Genomic DNA, 18,308 nt, shown 5'->3' on the forward strand with positions numbered 1-18,308 from the left:
GTGTATAATAAAATTACAGGAGAAGGGGAGAGAGTTTACTGGGATAAGATGATCTGGAATAGACTAGCAGTGCCTAAACATAGAGTGATTAGCTGGCTAGCTATTCAAGGTAGACTCAAAACAGCTGATAGATTATGTAAGATGGGTGTTATAACTGATGCCCAATGTAAACTCTGCTGTGAACACATAGAGAGTCATCAGCACCTATTTTTCCAATGCTCCTATGTAAAGAGAGCCCTGAAGTATGTTTTTGAATGGCTGGGTTTTAAAAGCAGGCAGGATCAGTTGCTAAGACTAATGATGATGCTGAAAAGCAGAAGAGGAAAATCCAAAGTAGTGAAGCAAATACATGCTGCAGTTATCACAGCTAGTGTTTACTATGTCTGGTGGGCAAGAAATGAGGTTCAATGGAACATGATTGTCTGGAGACCAGAGAAGTTATATAGAATCATTAGAGAGTGTATAGTTATGCGTGTTACCAGTGTATTGCCTAGGAAGATTTCTAGCAAAGATATAGAATGGTGGGAAAATGTAAAGAGTAAAGTGTAAAGTGTATAGCTTTTAGCTGAAATTTTGTAGCTTTCCTTTTGTGGAGGAGTCCAACCTAGTTGGTTTGCTCCCTAGGGGTTAGCTGTTGGTGTAAAAAGTTTTATGGTGATTAATACTACTTAATCTTACTTAGCAAAAAAAAAAGTATTGTACTTTAAAAATATTAACATTAAATACAACTTTGTGTAGTGGTTAAAACTTTAGTATATGAACTTGAGGTCACGGGATCAAATCCTATACTATGCAATTTTTAATGTTTTTATTGTACTGGATTACATAGAGTAAAACGCTCCTAGGGAGGACGCCATGTGGCACCGTTCCTTGCTTAGGAATGCTTTTTAATATATTTATATAGATTTTCAACGTCCGGATGAAGAATGCTATATGTTAACAGACAACCTTTTAATATATTCAATTCTGTATTAGTAAAAATTACGAAAATTTTATAACTAAAAGCTTTACATTGATAAAAAAAAAATCTAATTAACAAGATCTGCAGTAACTTTTTTTTCTTAGCTGTTGTGTATAGTGAGAATTAGTGGTCAAAACTACTTCTAATAAGATTAACATCTAGTCCTAATGAGCATAGTAGCCACTAGACACAATTTTCTTTCCAATGTCATGATCATGTATGAAATTAGAATTATGACATCTTATTATCTTATAGACTAACGTTCTTAAAGCTGATTGGTTGCGTGATATTGATGATATATCAAAGAGTATGCTGCGACCTTACTCGACGAGATATATCAATTGTTCCTTTCACATTATTAGATGCAATATGACATCATAAATAATTACATCATGTCCTGATGTTGACAGTGTAGTTTATAGAAGATTATTTAGTTTAAATCGGAGGTGATGCAATACTAATATAGTATCATCTATTCACCCGCTACTCACTTTTATGCCCTGTAGAGATCTTATCAAATAATTACGATGACTTATGAGTAGTGCATATTACAAGGGTAATTTTATAATCCTTAAGAAAAAGAAACCCCAAAATACTTTCTCATTTTCTTGGAAGATCCCTAAAATACTCATAACTTTTCCAAAAATTAAATAAAATCCCATAATGATATTTACTATTCACATTTCACCGTTATTATTTAGGATAAGTAATACGAAGCTTATGTAATGTTCAACTTATTTTGACTTATTTCAGAAAAAAAATAAGTTCAGATACGATAAACTCTCATAATATAAGATAAGTTTAGATAAGATACGATAAGTTCAGATTAGTTAAAATAAGTTGAATAGAAAGAATCCTAATACATTGTATTATTGTTTCTTAGGGAGCGTTTGGTTCATATGATTCTGGTATGAGGTATAGGTTTAAAATGAGCAAAACTCATACCTAGTATTTGTTTAATAACATAAATTGATAGATTTAAAACCCATAACTCAAAGCCATAAGGTATGATGTTTAGAAACCCAAGGGAGGAGTTGGGTATGGTTCATGTCAATACCTCTTGGTATCAAAAAAAAAAAATTTGTTCCCAAATAAAACCAAACACATGGTATTAGGTATCAAGTTCCAAACCTCTACCACCTTGATTTCATTCTGATTGATTCCAAATTCATACCACTATATGAACCAAACACCTCCTTATAGTATAATATATGAGTTAATTTGGTATAAGAAATCGAAGATTGAGAATTAAGCAGTAGGCGTTGGACATAAAATTGGTGAGTCAAATTTCATGAAACTATTGCCACTACTTTAGTTGGAGAAAATTGATCGGACTTGATAACCCCACCTAAACCTAACACGAAAATAGTGGGTTAGGATAGGGATTTTTAACCTATTTAAGTAAATAGCTTGATACGATTTATCCGTTTAATTAAACAGGTTAGGCTAAGGTTGACATTTCGAACTCGATATTTATCTTTTTGACCTGTATAACTCATTTAGATATAAAGGTCCTAATTTTTTTTTGTTGAAATCAGTGAAAACTTAAGAAATTCTAATTGTAGAACACATTAACCAAAAAGAAACTCTAATCACGTAGACTTTTAGGTGAATATATGTTGTTGAAAAATAAATAGTTTCAATTAAAATTTAATAATAACAAATACATAAATGGGTTAAGGTGGTTGAGCATGTAACACGTTTAATAATTTGGTTAAGATGTTAAGCATTTCAACCTATTTAATAAATGGGTTAGGTTTCGGTTGAAACATATTCAACTTATTTCTTATCAATCAGAACAAGAACTAGACCCGACATGATCTGTTAACTAGCTCTAATCACTCCTATATATTGGAGATTTAGAGTATTATATAAGATTTAATTCATGACGTGTTGTTTAAGTCACTTGGTTATGGTGTTGTAACTCAAACAATATTTGTAATAATATGCTATATGTACCTCCTGGTTTGGGTCGAGATTTTGATGTACTTCGAACAAAGAGATGGATGGCAGTAGGGGGTCGCACCTCTCCAACAGCATCACACCTCGCGATCAATGATGCACAATACAAGCCAACATCAAGGTTGACAAAAGGAGATCGTGACTCGCGAACAATGTTGCGCCTCTCGACCTTCTCGGCTACCTAGCTCGCGACTCGCATCTTGCGACATGTTCCTGATCTTGCATTGTTTTGCGTTATTTTGCGTGTTTTTTACGATTAATCAAGGCATCATTTTGGTTTTTCTAAAACATTATAGCATCGATATATATATATATATATATATATTATATATATATATATATATATATATTATATATATTATATATATATATATATATATATATATATATATATATATATATATATATTAATATATATATATATATATATATATATATATATATATATATATATATATATGAGATAAATCATATGATGAATGGTTGGTTTAACTGAAGTAAATTATCTGCACACAAGTATCTCATGATCAAAAACTGAATTATTCATCATTCACGATTCTCACAAACTTATTTACTTTTGATAATGTTTACAGTTAGCGTGACCACTATTGATCTTTGTTGTATCTCGAAGGTGAATTCTGTGGAACCCGTGCTATACAAATAAGGTCGGAATATTACTTTTGGGAAAGTGCATCACGCTTAGAAGATTGTGTTCATCTTGTGATCATTTTGCTTTGTAGTTTTCCTAACAATCCAAAAGTAATACATACAAGATGGCTACAATCTGTTAAGTCTATGCAAATTTTCACAGACTTGAAAAGTCTGAAGGTGTTGGTTTCGAAGATGGGAAAAGAAGATGCATTTCCTCCTTACTTCATTAAGTATGACGTATGTTCTAAGTAATGCAAGCCCGAGGAAGTGGAAAATGAAACCGTTGAAGCAACTAGGAAGAAAAACAAATGGGAGAACAATGTCATGGTCACATCCTTAACGGTATGTCTGATACTTTGTTTGTTATTTATCAATTTGTTGAATTCGCTAAGATTATTTAATTTGGGATGAATTAGAGAGTAAATATATAGCCAAAGAAGCATCTAGCAAGAAATTCCTTGCTAGTAACTTTGATAACTTTAAAATGGTAATTCTAGGCCTTTAATGGAGCAATTCCATGAAATTCAAAGAATCATAGGGAATTTTAAACAACACAACATTATTATGGATGAGACTCTTGTTGTTTATTTTATAATTGACAAATTGCCACCAAGTTGGAAGGATGTTAGAAATTCTATAAAACATGCATAAGAAAGATGATATGAATGTTGAACAATTGGGTGCTCATCTTCGAATTAAAGAGGGCATTTGGGTCCAAGATGGACAAAAGGATGTTCATCCCAATTCTTCTACTGTTAACATGGTGGAGGATGGTAAGTCAAAGGAGTATTCTAGTCTTAAGAAGTAGTGCTAACAATTTCACTTAAGGTAACAATGGAAAGAAGCCTAAGTATGGTGAAGGTGCTTAATGAGATTGTTGGGAATGTGGTTAGCCCAGTCATTTAAGAATGATTACACCATTAGGAAGAATAAAATGAACAAAAAGAATGGTGAGAATGGTGAGAATGGCGAGTCTAGGAAAGCCCATGCCAAAGAAGGTATCTATGTACAAGTTTCATTTAATTCAAATATGAGTTTTCTCTGTATGATTTTTGAAATCTTGTGTGTATAAGATGATTGTTCATGGTGGATCAATTCGGGAGCATGAAGACATCTATGTAAGGAGCGCTCTCTATTCAAGAAAATCAAGGATGTGGACAATGGAGAAGTTCTTTGCATGGAAAATGATCCTACGGCTAAGGTTCTAGGCATAGGACAAGTAAAATGAGTTTTTTTTTTCTATTCCGAAAAGCCTCTTATTCTAAGAGATGTATTGTATGCTCAGGAACTTAGGAGAAATTTAGTCTCCAGAGCTACCTCGAATCGAATAGGTTTTAAAATGGTGTTTGAAGTAGATAAATTTATATTGACTAAGGATGGTATATTTGTAGGACTTGGTTATCATTGTAATGGTATGTTCAAACTAAGTTTTTCGAATGCTATGAAAGAAACTTGCTTTGTTATTAATGATAATTCTTTTTTATGGCATAATAGACTTGGTCATGTTGACTATTAAAGTTATATTCCATGTATTAAGCATGATTTGATTCTTTCATTTGATCCAAGTATAGAGAAGTGTAAAACATACATGCTAATAAAGATAACAATTCAAGGAAATATTTTCCAAATAATGTGAAAAATGATACTTCATTATTGCTTGATTTAGTGCATAGTGATTTATGCGATTTCCATAGCACTCCTTTCTTAGGTAACAAGAAGTACATGACAACATTTATTGATGATTATTCACGATTTTGTTATATATACTTGTTATTTACTAAGAATGAAACCGTTGATAAATTTAAGATCTATAAAAATTAAGTTGAATTGCAATTAAATGACAAGGTTAAGCAGTTGATAACCAATAAAGGTGGTGACTACTATCAGCCAAGTGATTTTCAATATATAGGCATTATACATGAAACAACCGCAACTTATACATCACAACGAAATGGTATAGCTGAAAGAAATAATAGAACTTTGCAAAATGGTAAATTCTATGTAATTCTATTCGGGGTTGAGTGATGGATCTTGGGGAAAAAGTATTTTAACGGCTTGTCATATTTTAAACCGAGCTCCAATGAAAAAGAACGAAGTTACCCCATATGAACTTTGGTATAAAAGAAAACCCAACTTGAGTTATCCTAAAGTTTGAGGACGTAGGGCAATTGTAAAAATGCTGGAAGCCAGACGTAAAAAGTTGAGTGAAAGGGGAGTTGAATGCGTTTATAGGGTATGCTCTTCAAAGAAAAATATATAGGTTCTATGTAAAATAACAAAATGACGTTTTGTCAATTCGCACTATTGCGGAGTCCAGAGATGTAATTTTTGATGAAAATATATATTCATCAATACCTATAACAAAGGATATTACTCCTAATACAAATATTTAAGAAATTATCAAACCAACATTGATCAAGAAGTTGATGGACGAACTCTTGATGAGAATGTTGCATCAACATCATAACAACCTAGGAGAAATAGAAGGACTAGAAAAGAGAAATCTTTCGGCCCAGATTTTCATGTATATTTAGGGTGTGTTCTCTTCAATTTAATAAATTAAGTTTGAGGCCCAATAAGTTAAGTTCAGATAAGTTCAGTTTAGTCCAGATAAGTTTCAATCACGTTCAATTAAGACAATAAGTTTCAATCGGGTCTAATAAGGTCCAATAAGTTCCAATCAAGTGTAATAAGTTCCAATCAGGTCTAGTAAGGTCCAATAAGTTCCAATCACGTGCAACAAGTTCCAATTAGGTCCAATAAGTTCCAATAAGGTCTGAATAGAATGATCAATAAATATTTATATCATTGTCCATTATTTTATTATTCATATTACTATTAGCTGATTATGTTATTATAAGAATTTTAATTAAAGTACCACAATGACTATATCGTATTATACTTGTATTATTGTCTATTATTTTAATATATGTTTGTGTTATTGTCTATTATTTTATTATTCATATTACTATTAGCTGATTATGTTATTATTAAAATATTTAATTAAAGTACCACAATGCATAGTATTATACTTGTATTATTATATATTATTTTATTATTCATATTACTATTAACAAGACTATTAGATATATTAGTGGTGAAAGTGGTGTATAGGCAAGCATATAAATAGTATTTTTCTTTTTGATAAATTGTTTATCATAAGAGATAATTAATAATAATAATTTATTAAAAGGGAAAATTTTTATAATTATTATTTCATAATAAATTTTGAGGGGTAGTATTTACATTAGGTGTAATGTTTATGTTATAACTCATTAATTTTTTCTATCTAATAAGGTCAAATAAGTTTCAATCATGTCACAGTAAGGTCTAATAAGTTTCCATAAGGTCTAATAAGTTCCAATCAGGTCAATAAGTTTGAATCAGGTCCAATGAGTTCCAATAAGGTTCAATCAGGTCCAATAAGCCTAATCAGGTCCAATGAGGTCTAATAATTTTAGTTCAGGTCCAATAATTTCAGTTCGGGTCCAATAAGTTCAGTTCAGATAATTTCAGGGTTATTCAGGTGAAGAGAACACACCCTTAGTTGAATGATCAATGACTCATATAATGACTAAGTTTCCATATATATTTAATGTGAAAGAGGATCCTTCAACATTTTATGAGGCTATGAGGTCTCAAGATGCTGCTTTTTGGAAAGAGGCATTTGATGATGAGATGGATTCCATCACGGCAAATAACACTTGGGTTCTAGCTGATTTACATCCTAAGTGTAAACCAATTGGGTGCAAATGGATTTTCAAAAAGAAATTGAAAGTGGATGTTACTATTGATAAGTTCATAAGCCTTCTTGTGGCTCAAGGTTTTTCATAAAAAACTGGTATTAAAACCTATTGATAGAATATCCGCCATGAGGTTATTAATAGCTCGTACGGCTGTTTATAGACTTGTGATATATCAAATGGGTGTAAAGACAATAATATTCTTGAATGGGAACTAGAGGAAGACGTTTAAATGCGGAAGGGTTTGTCATGAAAGGTCAAGAGCATAAAGTATGTAAGTTGATCAAATCTTTGTATGGGCTAAAACTAGTACCAAAACAATGACATCAAAAATTTGATGAGGTTGTGTTATTTAATGGTTTCAAAGTGAACAATTAGGACAATTGTGTGTATAGAAAATCTGATGACAACAGTAATGGCGTCATGATTTGTCTATATGTAGATGACATGTTGATTTTTGGAACGGATATGTCACAATTTGAGTGGATAAATCCTTTGTATCTTTAAAATTCTCTATGAAAGATTTGGGGGGAGGCGGATGTCATCTTAGGTATAAGGATTAAGAGGTACAATGGAAAGTCGATCTTGTGATCACAATCTCATTACATCGAGAAAGTGCTCAAGAAGTTTAATGTTAGTGATTGCTCTCTTGTTTCAAGTCCTATGGACCAAAGTAATTTTTTTTACTAAAGGATGGTAATATCGTGTCTCAACTTGAGTATGCGAGGGTTATAGGTTGTTTGATGTATGCTATGAAGAGTAATATGTCGTATATCATGTTTGCGATAGGGAAATTAAGTAGATATACTCGTAATCCTAGTATAGAACATTGCTAAGCTATTCGTTGAGTATTAAAATATTTGAGGAAAATCATGGATTATGGTTTGTCTTATGGTGGATATATCTCAGTATTGGAAGGCTATTCAGATGCAAGTTGGCTCTCCAATAGAGAAGATCATTCCTCCATAAGTGGATGAGTGTTTCTTCTTGGAGGAGGTGTTATATCTTAGGCTTTCAAGAAACAAACTTGCATTTCAGATTCTCAATGACATCGGAGTTTATCGCTCTAGCATCGGCAAGCAAATAAGCCGAGTTATTAAGGAAGATCATGTTTGAGATACCTTTGTTGGCAAACACAATATCAGATATTGTGATACATTATATTGTGATCGTGATGCAGCATTAGCAAGAGCTTATAGTCAAGTGTATAATGGTAAGTCAAGACACATTGGTGTGAGACACAATTATGTCTAAAGACTTATCAAAGATAGTGATATCAATGTTGACTATGTGAGACCTACGTATAATCCAGCGGATTGTTTCCTAAGGGCGTTAGCTAGAGATACGGTGAAAACGATGACAATCGGTTTAGGACTGGTGCCTATTGGTAATCTTGACTAGGAAAATTTTAACTTAACACCCAATCATACGTTGGGTCTTGAGTTCAATAAGATTAATTTTCTAATTTGATGATTATTGGAAGAGCTTATACGAACATCCAAGGTAAAGTTCTTTAAATATGTGATGGTAAGATCAGTTGTGTATCTTGATAGGTCTCTTGATATTATGCTTTATCTCAGGAGCATGCTTTCTTAGAGATCTATCTAGGTAAGTGTGAAGTTTGGTCATTTCAAGGAGCTAGTGGGCCATAACTTTGCTGCACTTATCCGTTGATATGTACACATGGCTTCTAAGTGTCAAGTAGAAATTGGAAGTAAGTAGTTTCTTGTGTGTGTTATATCTTCAAGTTTTCGTTATGTGTTGATAATGGTTCAATCGTTTATCAATACCATTTGGAGACGAATTCTTGGGCTTAATCGAAGTTTCACTAAGAAAACCAGTATCTAATTACATTAAAAAAAGTAACTTTGGTAACACTGACTTTCTTAATAAATCTAAAGAATTGTCAAATCCTTAAAATATTAGAAAAATCAAATATAGGCTATTTATAAAGATTGGAATTTAGGAAAATCTTATCTTATTCTTGCGGGATAATGTTTTGCCTCTTTTCTCTTTTATCTCTTCTATCTCATTTTCCACAAAACCCTCACATTTAATATAGGAGCTCACCATCCTTTTGGGCGGTGGTAAGGCACTCCTTCTTTCCTTTTGTTACTAGTATATATGGTATTGTTTCTAATAAACCTCATTCTCTCTCTTATGGAGAGGTTTTCTATCCATATATTGGGTTTTATCTCTCTCCATGTGAGATTTTGGTGATTTTATTTTTGGATCTTTGTGTGATTCTAAAGGTTAATTTGTTGATTGGACTTTTTTGGGTGGGTTGCAAGAGATGTAAGTACTTCGTATACAATCACTTGATTTGAAGCCAATTCTACTTCAAAACAACAAAAGATTGATAAACCCCCTATGGAGGGCTGCATCAGACATCGATGTGAAAGACGAGAGTTTTCAGAAATGTTAGATTTCATTAACGATCGAAGTTTTGCTATATTAGAATAATACTTATTTCAATTTGATACGTATTTGTTAGTTTTGACTTTTATTAAAGATGTCATATGACTTTAAATCAATGAGTAATTTCAAAAAACATAATTAGAAAAGATATCCCACCACATAGAGAATATATAGAAAAACGGGAAAAATGAATTTGCTTTCCAAAAAATCTTTTTTCTAATTTAGATAACAGTTTGTTAACGAAATTTAGAAAATTGGCCCAAAAGTTAATTTATACAAAGTTACCATCAAGAATTAAAATACAAAATTTCCATTATCTAATATTTTACAAAACACAGAGTCACCATCTAAAATTTTCCTATTTATTTGTAAAGGAGAGACCATGTATTGATAACATTTTTTAAATAATAGTATAGGTTATTAATAAATTACATGTTAACATTATAGTTTAGTGAAATATTTACATTGACTTCGTACTTTTGTGAAAGTCTAAGGTAAACTCAAGGTAAAATAATGCAACCAATACAATTTTATTACTAATTAGAACTTTTTATTTACATCGGAAAATTTTTCATTATTAAAAGCCAAATTACAACATAGAGATATTATAATCAAATATGAAGAAACTAAAAGCAAACGAACACTAAACGAATCACATTTCGATCTAGTGTGTGGCATAGAATTTGATCTTGAAAGGAAAAATCGTATCGTGTCGTGTCATAATACCAAATATTCAAAAATTTGCCATGCAAGAGGGTCCAAAACTTTCAACAGGTTTACAAGAATCAAACCAGTTTTCATTAAGAAAAAATTACAGGGTCACAGGTCTTGTATTACTTTGCATAATGCAACGTGTTTTTTTATGATTGGATAACATAGCCAATAGGATTGCTTCCTACTGCAGGGAGAAGCCACGTAGGTAGGAACTGCAAGCAACTATTGGAGCAGGAAAGTTTAACAGGTCCCACTAATCACGTGAAGTGGAAATGCTTAGTGCTACATTACATGACAAAACAATTTTGATCAGCTACAAATCCCCTCTAATCCTTTCTCAACCAATTATCGTTGATCTCCCACGTGGGACACTTGGCCCCACACTAGCAATACCTTTGATTCCCTTGTTATTTTTGCCGCTATATAGAAGTACTCTATTCTAATTTGGAAATTGTATCCTACCAACTCCCCCTCAAATCTCACAACTCTTTTGGTTTTTACTGATTCATTTTTATTGTTGTTTTCGCCAAGAAAATTATCATGGATGATTCATCTTCTTCATACATTCATATGGTTAATGTCATATAAACTTGAACTTTAGTGTTTTTTTTTCCCCATGATCTAACTAGTTAATTAGCCACGACTCATAATAATTCAATCAAAGATATGGTTGAAATGATCTGATCTCAACTTATTTTGTTACTTTTGATTTTTACTTTTTGTAATACCCTTATCATCAAAAATAATCTTGATGTGTGCCATAATTATAAAAAAGTACACTTGAAATAGTTTTTTTTTTCCCGGTTTGATGTATCTATCTCCATATAAATTAAAAAATAGTTGTTGATGTGTGCAGGTGCAACACTTGATAGAAAAATGCTTGATATTCCACATGACAAAAGAAGAGTGCATGGAGGCCTTGTCAAAACATGCTGACATCAAACCTGTTATTACCTCCACTGGTTCGTTTTCCTTTATGTCTTCTCTTGTTCTTCTTCTGCATGCATGGCCGTTTTTTGGGTAACTATTGTATGGTGTAAAAACTTCTTCCTTTTTCAACTTCTGTTATGTTATGCTATCATGATTTTTTTTTTAATCTCTTTGTACTATATATTTCTTTTTGTCTCCTCATGACAACAACTAGGTCTTTGTTGTTAATTAGGTCTTCTCATAAAGTTTAGACTACCATTACAGACTTTCTTACTCTCGACTTTGATAGCTACATTAGGATCGGAGGTTATTGATGATGTCTTATATGGAGCAAATAGAAGTTACATTAAATTTATAAGTTAGCGACTTATTTCCTCATTATCGTAGAGTTTGTTCTTTCAATTTCACCTTTGGTGTTTTATTTGTTTTTTGCATTTTGTTCCTTTTAACTAATTTATACTCCATATTTTTGACTAAAGTTCACTAGACATAAGCTCCAAGGCTTCAGATTTTGTTTGATACAAATAGGTTTAGCTCAAATAAATTCAAAGTTGCAACAAAAAATATTAATTCAGACTTTTATAAATACGAGTAATAAATAAGAGTATATTTCCCTTAAAAAAACACAAATAAATAAGATTATAGTAACAATAGTTAACTATAATAAACTTGAACTTTATTGTCGCTAATAATAATAATAATAATAATAATAATAATAATAATAATAATAATAATAATAATAATAATAATAATAATAATAATAATAATAATAATAATAATAATAATAATAGTAATAATAATAATAATAATTTTTTTTTGTTCACCCTCCTATTTGTATTCACACATGTCAAGGTAGAAGGTTAATTCTAAGGCCAAACAAGTCACATCGATGTGCTTTGTAAAGGAAAAAGTAAAAAGAGGTAGAACAAAGAAATACGTCCCAAAATGAAAAAGAACAAAAATAAACAAGGGAGTAACAATGATGATGTATGATCCTCTCTTTGTTTTTTTTTTCTTAACAATTTATACTTTGACACTACTCAAATACTTCACTTTGTCAATCATTCATCGTTTTTATATATAAAAAAAATATATAGTCTTGTGAAATTTTGATATATTCATCTCAACATATATTTTTGAAATATCAACTATTTAAATTTTTACTATTGTCTCTATTTCATGAAGCTCGCTCTAGTGCACAACTTCAATCATTATTATCTTTAATCAAGTATTAGTAAAAATATAATATCATAATAACTAATATACATCTCGCATGCATGTTTTGTTTGTAATATCTCTATTAGATAAGCCAAGGGAGGAGGTGTGGTGTCCTTTTTTGAAGTTACTAGAATACCCTCTAATAATTTAAAACAATGTTTTTCTTTTTATAAACAAATTGAAAAATGAGAATCAATGAAACTTGCCATATGAGTAGGTCAAAATAGAATATGCAATACCATTAATAAGTTGACAAACTAGATTGACACAATCAATTCACGAAATCAATTATCAATTAGAATCTTCAACCAAAATAGTTAGCAATATATCGTGATAACATAATATTTTATATTTACAAAGTTCAACAAATATGGCTTATTAATATTTATAATTGCTAAAGAATTATATTAAAGTTGTTGAAAACAAATTATTAAATCATCGACCAAATTTTTTAGTAACGGTATTGAACAGTTAAAAATCATTCACCTTTACTTTAAAAAGATAATAACATCTACAAAAGAACCTCAATAATTTACATCACTACCAAAATAATTTTAGATAAAAAACATGTCCATTTATATATACCTACATAAGATTGTTGACGCACGCATTGCGTGCATATGCAACTAGTTCATATATAACAAAACATGGTTAAAGCTTGTTAGTTTGACCACAGGAATAGTAACTCATTAGTTCTTCATGGGGCGGAAATAATATTTCATAATTAATAATAATGGTACGTAATTCGTAAACGTGAAAATCAAATTGTGTATGTTAAGAAGAAATAGAGGTAGTGTTTTTTTTTAATAAAGTAAGGAGAAATTTTAATAAATTGAGGGAAAGAAAGGAGATCCCAAGTTGCCAAAGGTGAGAATCAATCCCAGGACCTCCTGGAACCATGTGGGAAGCTCTAACTACTAGGCTATCCCTCACTCTCAGAAACAAAGGTAGCATAAACTCTCATTCATATGTGTAAAATGATCATAACTGACCTATTCAATATATATGATAAATACGAACTGGATATATGCTACTCATTTATTTCTTTTAATATAAATTATGAAGTTATTTTTTCTACAGTAAACTACATTTGCATTAGAATGAAAGTGGCTGACTTGTGCCTAAGAGGTTGAATTCAATTTCATAAAGAGTATTCGCATATATACAATACCTTTAAGTTGAGTTATACGTCATTTTTTTTTTTTTTGATAAAGCAAATGAGATATATGTATTTTCTCTTTATTTTATTGTATTGATTTACTATATAGGGTAAATTATAATGTCACTACTTTAAGTAAGGTTGGAAAAAGCTAACCCAATCCGCCATATGATATGAATCTAATCCAAAATTAACGGGTTAGGGTTGAAACTTTGACCTATTTTCTAACCCGTTAAATAAACATGCTAGGTTGATGTTGTCATTTTCGATTCGAAATTGACATGTTTTTATCTTATTAACCTAAACATATACAAAATTCTCGAAAAAAATATATTGATATATAAAAAATTTGGCGTCAAAAAGTTAAATATCTCTAAAATAGGTCATAATTTTTATAAGAAACTCTAAACAGCATGCATACTTTAACCGTGAACTTGCTCATTTAGATTTTTAAGAAAATAATTCATTTGATATAATAATAATTATGATAAAATAGGTTATACAGGTAATCTATTTATTAAATAGGTCGTGTCAGGGTTGAGTTTTTAAGCCTGGTCATTAAATGTTGAGTTAACCCGAACGCAAATGCGACCCAACCCGAATTCATTGCCTATCATACCTGGTTGTCAGCCCTACTTTTATGTATATACTATTTCATTACATATTTATAAATATATAACACCATAATTTTAAGGGACGTATTGTATATTTTAAATTTATAAAATAGAATAATTCCTGTGCAAATTGCACGGTTCTAAAAACTAGTTTAATATATATGATAATACGATTTTTTCTCTTAGTTGTACAAAACAATATGAGGATTACCAACTACATAATATTCTAACAATACACTGTCGGAAAACTTTAGAAAAAGGTATTAGATTTAGTTTTGCGTGGTCCATATAAGTTTTTTATAAGCTATTATTAAATTTTACAAAATTTTGAATAAGTTGACCTGTATGATCTACTTTTTCTATTTTTTATTTTATAAAGTTAATATGATTTGCATAATGTAACTATTCAATGAACCCTACATTATTTTGCAAAACTAATATTTTATCCATTTTGTTTTAAATGCAACAAATGAATATTTTACATCTCACAAATAATACCCTTTTATTGCATTTAAAACGAAACGAAAGAAGTAGTAAACATCATATTATCTATAGAAAATAGGTCACTTTGTATAATTTTGCACCTATAACTAGGTGAAAGTTCATATTATTCATAGCCAGATTTCCTAATAATAATTACTGCAATCATTCCAGAATCTGATCACCTAATTCTTTTTATTGATAGTCCATTTCATAGAATCTTACTGCCTCCTTTCCAAAAAAAAATTCTTGTTTTTTTTTCACAGTCTTCAAGACTTATACCTTTGACTTACGATATATTCTATTTCGAATTAGTAAAATTAAAATATAAAAAGTTAATATAATGAAATGACATATTGTGACGTATCTAACAAAATCCCACATGAGTATATTTTTTATATACACTAGTGAAAAGATTTGGTCAAAGTTTTTAAACATTGACCCCAAAATAGAAACATAAACTATATTTTGGGACGGAGGGAGTAATTATTTCAGCAAATATATAATAACTAGTGAGTAATCCGAACGATTCTCTGAGTTGTTGTTTCTCGTAACTTTTTGTCAAGTTAGGAAAAATTGATGTAATGACATGATAATTAAGTAATTGCATGATTTTTGAAAAATAAATCATTAAAAGTTTGGGGATGAAAGCAATATCATAACTTTCTACAAGACCTTATGATATTTTATTGTGAAATACTCAACAATAGTATTATGTTGGATTAATGGTTATGCTTTTATTTTCCATTTCAAAGGTGACATGTTTGATATCTTGTAACTACACAACATTATTTTTTAACTTAAAGGTTTGACTTGAATCATTTGCATTAGAGATTCATAAGAAAGTGTCACGTGACACACAAACTTTCTTATAAACGCCTTTTAATATATCAGTATAGACTCACACCATTTTATCACTCACACTCTTTCTCCCAAGGTCTTTTAACTTCATCAAAATAGGATAAACATGTACTCTCACCTCATTATATATACAAAGTAATATAAAGCATTTGGAGTTAAAATTCTTATCCATTTCCTTCTCTTGATTTCTTTTATCTATTTAGTGAGTGATCTATCCATTAGAGATGAGATTAATAACATGTGGAATCCATCTCATAGATTTTAATTTATAGTGTATTAAATCTAGTGGACAATATTTTACCCAGTTGGTACTTGGTAGTTTGTATCAATGTCCATCTCCTCTTATATAAATTGTGTGTCTACAATGAGTAAAAAAAATTATACATAGGATCGTTAGTGGGTCACATCTCATATGAGGTGCACGTGCAAGTCAACACATAAAAATGAAAATAAATGGTCGAAATCTGACAACAGGTTTCATCTCATCACAAGAAAAGAAACATAATAAATGATTTCTTGCTAAGGATTTTCTCTAATATGGTGGTTTCACATATAAAAACTGATATCTATTTTGACAAAATTTTCTTATTATTCACTTGGATAGCTTCCACAAGCTAGCGATTTAACATCTTTAAACATACTCTTTGTGTTTCTTATAACATTGTAATGAAAGAATATTTTAATAGTATAATTACTTTTTATTTTTCAACTTATTTTTACTTCTAGAACTAATGTAGACTTATCTAAATTTACTAGACCAAATCTGGATTTATATGAATTTACCTAACTATATTGGAACTTATCGAACCTTATATAACCTTATTTCATCTTGTAAAAAAAATGAAGTTCAATAAGTTCTACCTTTTTTTCTACCTAATTTATACCTTGATTGACTAGGAATATTTGATGTGAATTATGATGATATGAAAGCGTAACAAAATAGTATCCTTTCAATCAAAATTCTTTCATGGTTTCTAAGCTTGCTTACTTTTCACGCAGTATGGAATGAGCTAGAGAAAGAGAACAGGGATTTTTTTGATAATTATTCCAAGTCCAAGAATGAGGAAGACCGAATGTCTGAGGCAGAGACAAGTGAAATGATTCAGAAGATGATTTCAGATTCATCCAAGGATTCTCAAGACTAAAATATTTCAAACATATGCATGCAACACAATATATTGAAAGGGCTCATTCCTTGACGACGAAATCAAGGTATATGTAGGGCTGTAGCCTGTAGCCAGTTAAAGGTAGCTATAACATCGTTGGTATCGTTCACATACTGCCAATATTATAAAAGATGGAGTAGTTGTATACATTGTGGTCCTTTTGTTCTAGCTACTACTCCGTAATTATCAATCATTGTGCCTAATTACTTCCTTAATTGCAACCTAATATCTTTTTTGTGGGATTATGTATAAAATTAAAGCTAGGTTATGGTACTTTGGTGTATTAGATTTTTTTTACGATTAGATTGTCATGTATTCGAGTAATGTCATATTTAAATTGATAAGAATGATATTAGAATAATTGTTGGATTCGAAATCTCTAATTTTCCCTAAATTGATTCCCTAATTGAAGACTTCTATCCAAATTTGTTCATGGATCTTCTCAACCAATGTCACTGTGGTTTTAACAATCATAATATTACTGGACTACTTTCCTTAACAAAGATTTCCCAACTCAGAATCAAGTGTTAAAATCAGAAATCCATCATTAATAGTTCTCTTATGTAATTTTATAATTGAAACCTAACATGTTAAATTTTATACGCATTCGAAAAGACTATTATATTTTACCCGAATTATGAAAAAACTAACGTATTTAGAAAATATTTATATATTATAATTGCTCTGAAATACTTTCTCAAATCCAACATAAACAACTAACAACCAAACACGAAAGTATATAAAGAATTATAATGACATCATAAACATGTTAGGCGTTTTTCAACTTAAGAAAAGAGAGAAAAGCATAATTATTACTCACACGTCACAAAGCATAATTATTCAACTTAAGAAAAGCATACAAAACAATAATTAGTAAAGAGAGAAGGTTGACAGGCTAAAGTTGTATCACCTAATAAAAAAATAACCTAAAAGTCCACTAACTAGTAGTCAGGGAAGTCAGGATCAAATCCATAGGGAGAAAGTTATACTATTGTATATGAACTCTTATAACAGATTAAAATGGTTTATATACTGAACTAAGCGAATAACAAAATTAAATACGAGGGAATGAATAAGTTAATTAAGAACTAGGATTATGGATCACAATGCGTACAATTCGAGAAATCAAGGACGAATGAGAACTACCTAAAATTTATCTATGGCACATGTAATTTCTCTCGAACATTACCTCCCTCAATGATCACCTAGCCGCTCTCGCATGGTCAAAGTTCACGATGCCTAATGATTGAAAGCCTATACGAATCTCTCATCTCAAATCAGATTCAGTATTACGATAGTAGAAATACAAATCAGGCCTAATTTATAAATCTAGCATGAATGATTCAACCACATGCAGGAAATGAATCAAAGCAATAGAAAGTAATTAGACTAATCCATCAGTCCCTCAGTACATAAATAGATCCCCACAAC

The 18,308-nt window shown here is 30.5% G+C and overlaps 1 protein-coding gene across 1 annotated transcript; it reads left to right on the top strand.

Moving 5' to 3' along the window:
• The first annotated feature begins 10,870 nt into the window (after positions 1 to 10,870).
• Positions 10,871 to 17,238, top strand: LOC104886949 (hypothetical protein). The gene is made up of 3 exons (XM_010671510.4): positions 10,871 to 11,022; positions 11,306 to 11,411; positions 16,711 to 17,238. The coding sequence occupies exons 1-3, from the start codon at positions 10,990 to 10,992 to the stop codon at positions 16,854 to 16,856; spliced, it is 285 nt and encodes a 94-aa protein (XP_010669812.2). The 5' UTR covers positions 10,871 to 10,989; the 3' UTR covers positions 16,857 to 17,238.
• The last annotated feature ends 1,070 nt before the right edge of the window (positions 17,239 to 18,308 follow it).

The sequence above is a fragment of the Beta vulgaris genome, chromosome 2 (genome assembly GCF_026745355.1).
Source record: "Beta vulgaris subsp. vulgaris cultivar EL10 chromosome 2, EL10.2, whole genome shotgun sequence".
Taxonomy (NCBI): Eukaryota; Viridiplantae; Streptophyta; class Magnoliopsida; order Caryophyllales; family Amaranthaceae; genus Beta; species Beta vulgaris.

Coding starts and splice junctions, on each gene's coding strand:
- LOC104886949 (XM_010671510.4), top strand. CDS start 10,990: ATGGATGATTCATCTTCTTCATACATTCATATG. Junction 11,023..11,305: donor CTTCTTCATACATTCATATG/GTTAATGTCATA, acceptor TGATGTGTGCAG/GTGCAACACTTGATAGAAAA. Junction 11,412..16,710: donor ACCTGTTATTACCTCCACTG/GTTCGTTTTCCT, acceptor CTTTTCACGCAG/TATGGAATGAGCTAGAGAAA.